We start from the raw sequence: 8,076 nt of genomic DNA, 5'->3' as shown, positions 1-8,076 counted from the left end.
GCCTCCTCTTCATCCCTCACAGTCAATTTGTCCTTTTCCTCTTCTCCTTCACTTATTCCTGCATCTCCTTCTGTGGCCTTCTCCTGCTCTGACCCTCATGGTCTCTCCAGTTTACTGCCTTCTCCTTCTTCATTTCCCTCCTCCTCTTCATCCTGTGCACTTCCAATAACTAACAATACAAACGTGTACAAATGTAGACAGGCACAATCTGGAACTTTTATGTAATGATTAACCGTTTGTCGTGCTTCTGCTTGTTGTTGCAGTGAATGAGATCATTGACAGAGACATCGGCAGCCTGAGCAGCGGCGCCCGGCCCGACCCGTTTGACCAGTACGTCTGGGAGCACAAGTCCAGCGATGCCGCCTCGCCGTTCTGCGGCGGCCCTCAGTAGTCGACGCTCCGCTTCCTCAGGAAAACTGCTGCAGAGCTTCTTTCTTTGGACAAAAGCAAACCCAAACCGCGACGGTCACGTTTGCACAAAGTGCACCAAAACTGATCTTCAAGTGCCTGAAAACCAATCAGCCACCTTGGACGAGTCGGCGCGCTCGTCTCTCTTCAGGGTACCACATCCCATTAACCGTTTTCCTCGTCGGTCTCAGGAATTTTAGTAGGAAACCAAAGATGTTTTTAGCTTTTCATGAACCGTAGAACAACGAAAAGGGCTGATTTTTTAACTTTGAACGTAATCAGAACAATCAGTGACGTCATTAGAGGCTAGAAGGAAATCCTGATGTTGTTTATTAGGGATGCACTGAATCCAGATTTTTGGGGTTCAGCTGAATACCGAATCCTCCTCCCAGTTTCTGTCCTTCCTTTGCCGTACCTGAAGTTGCTGCATTTTGCACCAGATGAGTGACAACGTTGTTGTGTTCGCTCACCAGCGTATGATGAAGGCATGTTGGGTGGGTGAAATTAGAAAGCTAACGTTAGCTAACGAGCAGCAGCCGGCCATTTGGTAGCTCCGCTCCGACTGTAGCGGAGAGAACAGCTGACAGCCCGGGAGAGGCACTGTCTGGTTAACACCAGGTCTTATCTGTGACTGTCCTTCCTTTGCCGTACCTGAAGTTGCTGCATTCTGGCTGCTGTCTGTAGATTCCTTCATGCTCAGCTCGTATTCTTCCAGATGTTTCATACCAGATGTTGTAACAGCGGTGATGTTGTGTATTGTTTAGGGTCCTCGCCACCACCAGACTAATCAGCATTGCAGATTGAACATGTAGCTGGACTTGAATGGCCTTCTTTTGACTGAAAGTACTGCCAAACAACACTTTTTCTGCTCACCAGTTCCATTTCCACTTCCTCTCAGCCTGCTGCATTGAAGCTCCACCTACGTAAACACCTTCCTGTAATCAACGGCGCCGTCATTACGTCGACCAGCGTAGCGCGCGGAGTGCGAGCGTAGGGTTCAGCAGAGACCCAACCCCGTCAAAAAGCCCAATATTCAGCCCAATCAGAATCCTGGATTTAGTGCATCCCTGCGTAGATAAACAACAAAAAGGGCTGATTTGAACTTTGAACGTAATCAGAACAATCAGTGACGTCGTAACAGAGGCTAGAAAGAAATCCTGATGTTATTTATTGGCCAGTTAATTATTAAAAAATCTATTTTTGATACTCTGGATCTGATCCAGTTTAAAAAAAACTACTTAAAAGTCCATCAGCTGATCATTTACAGTTTTTAATAGCCTGGTTTTATTCCGTTTTACCGTTTACATTACCGCTGTTCAACCACGACTGTTGTTGGTGTGATGCTTAACACACTGAATTATAGAAATGTATCAAAAGGTTGAAGTAAAAAAAAAAGGAAAATATTGGCTGTTCTGTGTTTTTGATAAATGATAATGACAAATGACGAGTTGTAAAATACTTTATTCTGTGTTTTAGATTAAGAACCAGCATCACGTCTCCTTTAGTTCATGCAGCAACACATTGAAAGGGAAATGTTAATTTCCAACCCCTATTTTCCCATGTTTTTGTGTCTAAGTGACTGATTGGAACAACAATCTTTGAAATTGGTCCAGTATTAAGCGAGACGCGAAACAAGCTGCACTGTAACGTTAACGGGCAATTGTGCAGCGTCAGTTAGTGTCCACTAAAAGTTCAGTTGTTGCCGCTGACAGACTCAGATTATTATTCTAAGTGTCTGACAACATTATGAAAGGATCCCTACAGAGATAGACCTTTTAGTTAAAGAGGAAGATCCTTTTAGTTTAACATGAAACAGCCCCGAAATCCCCATCACCAAACTCCACCAGACTCCATGTAAATAATCAGGACTTTTAGCGTGTATAGAGCCAGCATATCTCCACATGTAAATGGGTGAATTAAGGGTTTATTTCAACCAAACCAGAGTGGTGATTGTTGGAACAGTGGAAAGATGAACCAAGACGACTTTTGGTAGTTTTATTTAGTTTCTGTCCACTTTGAATGAAGTGTGTTTTACGATGATAAAAGTCCTGATTATTTACATGGAGTCTGGTGGAGTTTGGTGATGGTGATTTCGGGGCTGTTTCATGTTAAACTAAAAGGATCTTCCTCTTTAACTAAAAGGTCTATCTCTGTAGGGATCCTTTCATAATGTTGTCAGACACTTAGAATAATAATCTGAGTCTGTCAGCAGCAACAACAGAACTTTTAGTGGACGGGAACTGATGCTGAACATTTGCCCCGTAACGTTACATCGCAGCCCAGTTTAGCGGCTGCTGGTTACAGCGTTCTCGCTCAATACCGGACCAATTTCAAAGATTTTTAACATTCACTTAGACACCAATTCATGGGAAAATACGGTCCTTTAAGGCACTTGTGTGACTCTCAGTTCAGAAACATTTCATTACAGGGAGATCAGAGCAGGTAATACCAGTCCCTCCAGAAAAACACGATTATGTGATCACATAATCAGCCAAAGTCCACGTATTTATGCGGGGGGCATTTTTCCAAATACGCCGCACGTTAGCTGCATAAATTGAAGATTTCCGCCCAAAATATGCGGGGCTTGCATGATTTCATAATCCCCGCGTTTTCATTGCAAGTTGAAAAAAGTTGCGTTTACTTCATACAAGAGCAGCATAACGGCACGTTACGAAGTGACGTTACGAGGCGACGAAGTGACGTGACGAGGTGACGTTACGAGGCGACGTGAGCTGGCGGCGCTACGAGGTGACGCGATGAGCAGACGGGCGACGCGGCGAAGCGACGTGACGCAGAGCGACGCACGGGACGGCGTTACGAGGCTGACGCTACGAGCGACGGGCGACTGAGGCGACGTTACGAGGCTGACGTTACGAGCGGCGTTACGTGACGAGGCGTTACGACGAGCGACGCTACGACTGCAGGCGACGTCATTACGCGACGTGAACATCATCGACAAGCTACAAACCCCGCGATGAAGCCACGATGAAACCGCCGTTTTTACAAGTTCCCGCAATTTCATCGCATAAATATCCTGAATATTCCATCACATTTTTTAAGAAAACGTGCCGCATGATCGAGGTATTTTTGCCCACAACAATCACAAAAAAACTCAGCATTTTTCTGGAAGGACTGGAATATAAACGGGCTGTTGGTATTAAAGGGTAAAGCCACTCAATCACGCAGGGAGAAAAAAGCTGCTCTATACGGGGAGAAGTTAACAACAGTCAACACGTGCAAATGTTCCACCGAAACAAGTTCCTTCCTGAGACTGTTTACAGGGTTCATACGCATTTAACCAAAACTTTTCAGCAGATTTCCATGACTATGTATTCCTGAAAAAGTCAGTCGACATTACACAATAAGAATAGACATCTGTGTTTAAGTTTCCCCTCAGAGGTTGAACCATAAAAAGAATGATTCATGTTCATAGTGGGAGTCGTAATATCGCGCCCCGAATACAACGGTGAGGTTAGGACGACAAACCTCACATAAAAAACACTATTCCATGACTTTTCCAAAACTTTCTGGGTCTTTTTATGTTTTCCAAAACCTTTCCAGGCCTGGGATTTGCATTTTTCAAATTCCATAACTTCCGGCTTTGTACTAACGTAAGAAGCCTGTGTTTAGCAGATGTTTGCTGTGACCTGTTGGGTCATTTGAAGAGCTGCTGGTCTGGGTCGGTCTGAACGAAGCACAACTCCTCCACAGCGGCCCCCGCCCCGGCCGTCCAGCAGCTGTCCGTGCACGTGTAAACCAGCACCGTCCCAAACTCCAGCTCGGCCTCGCCGCCGCCGCCGTCCTCCCTCCGCAGCAGACTGACCAGCGCCGGCATCAGCTGCAGCTCAAACGTCCGGGAGCCTCTGCAGCGGCCGCACGCTGCCGACGCCAGCTGGGCCGCGGCGGGCGGCGGCAGCTCTGAGACGAAGAGCGGCGTCCCGCCGCGGCAGTAGCGGAGGATCTGCTGAGGACAGAGCGAGATCTTCTTCATGAACCTGGAGAAGACGGCGTCTCCGTGTCTGGCGCTCGTCTTCTCGTACTTCTCCTCCCCGCCGCGGTCGCAGCCGCCCTCCAGCTCTCCGACCGCCATGCCTTCTCTGCTCTCGTACTCCCTCAGCAGCTGCTGGGCGTGCCACAGGTCGTCTCGCTCGCCGCACAGATCCGACTCCTCCGCCACGCTGATGAAGAACGGACGGAGGACCGGGACGTCCTCGTGGGAGGCGCCCAGATTCAGATCCTGAAGCCGGCTGCTGACATCAACCTCGCCGGCTGCCGGGCAACAAGAGAAAAACATTTACACGTCAAAATAATCACAACAGGTGGCTGGGTTGGCTCAGTTGGTAGAGGAGGCGCGCACATATACAGTGTACACTGAACACAATTACAAAACCAGTCAGTATCTGGTGTTAGGGTTCTCCTGTGAAGAGAACACCTCTCCAAAATGTCAGACGCCATCGCATTAGAATAGACAGAAAATAGCACCAATGACCAACAACATCAATAAAAATATCTTAGATTAGATTATTATTCTAAGTGTCTGACATCATTATGAAAGGATCCCTACAGAGATAGACCTTTTAGTTAAAGAGTAAGATCCTTTTAGTTTAACATCAAACAGCCCCGAAATCACCATCACCAAACTCCACCAGACTCCATGTAAATAATCAGGACTTTTAGCGTGTATAGAGCCAGCATATTTCCACCAGACTCCATGTAAATAACCAGGACTTTTAGCGTGTATAGAACCAGCATATCTCCACCAGACTCCATGTAAATAATCACTACTTTTAGCGTGTATAGAGCCAGCATATCTCCACCAGACTCCATGTAAATAATCAGGACTTTTAGCGTGTATAGAGCCAGCATATTTCCACCAGACTCCATGTAAATAATCAGGACTTTTAGCGTGTATAGAGCCAGCATATCTCCACCAGACTCCATGTAAATAATCAGGACTTTTAGCGTGTATAGAGCCAGCATATTTCCACCAGACTCCATGTAAATAATCAGGACTTTTAGCGTGTATAGAGCCAGCATATTTCTACCAGACTCCATGTAAATAATCACTACTTTTAGCGTGTATAGAGCCAGCATATTTCCACATGTAAATGGGTGAATTAAGGGTTTATTTCAACCAAACCAGAGTGGTGATTGTTGGAACAGTGGAAAGATGAACCAAGACGGCTTTTGATAGTTTTATTTAGTTTCTGTCCACTTTGAATGAAGCGTGTTTTACGATGATAAAAGTCCTGATTATTTACATGGAGTCTGGTGGAGTTTGGTGATGGTGATTTCGGGGCTGTTTCATGTTAAACTAAAAGGTCTATCTCCGTAGGGATCAAACTTTATGGATTATTTGGTTGTTACAGCAGCACATAGACAGAAATAAAGATAAATAGATGACATAAAAGAACAAATAAGAGCTTTATATGACAATTAAAATAAAAAATAAAAATACGAAATAGAAAACTGTCACTTATTCAATTAATCGCCTACTATTTTGATAACTGATTAATCGTTTGAGTCATTTTTTTATGAAAATAGAGTAAAACTTCTGTGAAGTCAGCTTGTTAAATGTGAATATTGTTCTAGTGTCTTCTCTCCTCTGTGACTGTAAACTGAGTATCTTTGAGTTGGGGACAAAACAAGACATTTGAGGACGTCATCTTGGGCTTTTTGGGAAACACTGATCCACATTTTTCACCATTTTCAGACATTTAGAGACCAAACGTTGCAGCCTTCATACTAAGTAATATACTAACCGAACATATCAACATATATAGCAATGCCCTACCCTTTTCTTCCGGAGCTGCTGTCTTCTCTTGACCCTGGCTGTCCTCCTCCACACCTCCTCCCCATCCATCCTCCTCCTCCTCCACCCCCCAGTCATCAGCGGTGTCACACCACTCAGTGGCCGCCGGAGGAGCCTCCTGAGCCGGGGCGGGCCGGCTGGCTGTCCGCTCCTCCAGACACTGAGAGCGGAGCACCGTCCAGCTGTCTGACCGGCCGCTGCACGCGGCACCTGGGCACGCGAACAGGTGGAGGTTTCGGTGGTAGGGCGAGGCCTCCAGGGGGCAGTACACCTGCACCACGTGGGCCAACGGGGCTCCGCAGTGACCACAGCGGGGAGACTGCCGGGAGATGCCCGGCAACCAGTCCGGGTGGCCGCCGACTTTGTTGGTCAGAAAAGAGGACCGGTGTCGTTTAGAGTCGAGCTCTCCGTCACACAGACCGAGCAGAGTTTGCTCCTGAGCGCGGGAAGCCATGCTCTCCACTCTCACATGTTGAAAACACCGACCGGGAAGTGAACGTTTGTGTCCGCGGTCCGTCGCGGTAGATCCTAAATCCTAAATCGGATCTGCTAGAATGGTCTACGTAGTTAGGTCACGGTGTAGGCATGGAGAGTGGGGATTGGGTAATACCAGGGTAAGCCAATCAGAGGCAGAATAAGGCGGGCCTCGAGGCACGTCCTATGACGTCGACACGTCTAGCAGATCCGATCTAGCATCTGTAGCCCAGACCACCTCCTTCATTAAATGGCGGGCTACAAACCAACTTTTAGGTGTATGCCGCCACCTACTGTATCAGAGGATGCAACAACATGACTCTGTTAAGTTCACATTCTAATGGAGAGACACAAATAATAACAAAAAAACTACCTACTCATTTATTAATCTGGTTTCATGTATGTTTTCATCAGCTGGGTGTCAGTTTAAGTTATAAAATACATCTTAACTGTGGTACTGTACATATCTGTCTATATTATTCATACTGAATATCCATATTCATTCTGTTTTTCTTCTGTATATTCTGTTAATACACTGCATATATCTATATTATTCTTACCACTATTATAATGTTACTGCTGCTACATTGCACATATCTGTACATGTTGTTCATGCATTGTTCATATTACATAGCCATATTTATTCTGCTCTTATAAGGTAACTGCTAATACACTGCACATATTTATATTTCATTTATATTACTCTAAACCACCTTCTGTTAACCAACTGTACACTACTGTCTACTCTGCACTATATGTCTTGTCCTGTCTATACTTTGTATATCACTTTGCACTTTTCTGCTCTTTTTGCACTTCTGGTTGGACGCAAACTGCATTTCGTTGTCGTTGTACTTGTACTCTGCACAACGACAATACAGTTGAATCTAATCTGATCTAAATATGGTTTGTATACACGTAACAAGGCGTTAAACAATGTTTTGCTTATTTATAGAGAACCTTTTCAGATGCACAATGTCACAAAGTGCATTATTATATTAAAAAATATAATGCAAAAACAGACAACGAACAAGACAGACTTAATAAGAAAAGAAAAGAAAAAAAAAAAAAAAATATATATATATATATATATATAGTGTGTTCAATTGTGAGCCGTGTCCTTAGAGCAACAAAATTCTAAAGGCTGTGGGACCATAGGGCTGTGGGGCCATTGGGCTGTGGGACCATAGAGCTGTGGGACCATAGGGCTGTGGGACCATAGAGCTGTGGGGCCATAGGGCTGTGGGACCATAGAGCTGTGGGATCATAGAGCTGTGGGACCATAGGGCTGTGGGACCATAGAGCTGTGGGATCATAGGGCTGTGGGACCATAGAGCTGTGGGACCATAGAGCTGTGGGACCATAGGGCTGTGGGACCATAGGGC

General features: G+C 45.5%; 2 protein-coding genes across 2 annotated transcripts in view; one reads left to right on the top strand and one right to left on the bottom strand.

The window, feature by feature from the left end:
• The window catches only part of LOC144521772 (nuclear factor of activated T-cells, cytoplasmic 3-like), a 36,373-nt gene extending 34,521 nt beyond the window's left edge, over nt 1-1,852 (top strand). Inside the window, exon 10 of the mRNA XM_078256373.1 lies at nt 264-1,852. Coding sequence (XP_078112499.1) covers nt 264-391 — 128 coding nt within the window. The 3' untranslated portion in view covers nt 392-1,852. The remainder of the gene's footprint in view (nt 1-263) is intronic.
• A 1,484-nt stretch (nt 1,853-3,336) lies between these two features.
• pdcd2l (programmed cell death 2-like) lies at nt 3,337-6,754 on the bottom strand. Its single transcript, XM_078256372.1, has 2 exons — nt 6,203-6,754; nt 3,337-4,677 (listed from the first exon to the last, which is right to left on the bottom strand). The coding sequence occupies exons 1-2, from the start codon at nt 6,672-6,674 to the stop codon at nt 4,064-4,066; spliced, it is 1,086 nt and encodes a 361-aa protein (XP_078112498.1). The 5' UTR covers nt 6,675-6,754; the 3' UTR covers nt 3,337-4,063.
• Nucleotides 6,755-8,076: the final 1,322 nt, after the last annotated feature.

Source organism: Sander vitreus, chromosome 8, assembly GCF_031162955.1.
Source record: "Sander vitreus isolate 19-12246 chromosome 8, sanVit1, whole genome shotgun sequence".
NCBI lineage: Eukaryota > Metazoa > Chordata > Actinopteri > Perciformes > Percidae > Sander > Sander vitreus.
Note: the sequence above shows the minus strand (reverse complement) of the source record. Positions and strands in the feature narration are given on the sequence as shown.

What these genes read in the sequence shown, in the direction of transcription:
- pdcd2l (XM_078256372.1), bottom strand. Translation starts at nt 6,674, where the DNA reads ATGGCTTCCCGCGCTCAGGAGCAAACTCTGCTCGGTCTGTGTGACGGA. An exon ending in AGCAGCTCCGGAAGAAAAGG is followed by an intron (nt 4,678 to 6,202) that starts GTAGGGCATTGC and finishes GTTGCCCGGCAG; the next exon opens with CCGGCGAGGTTGATGTCAGC.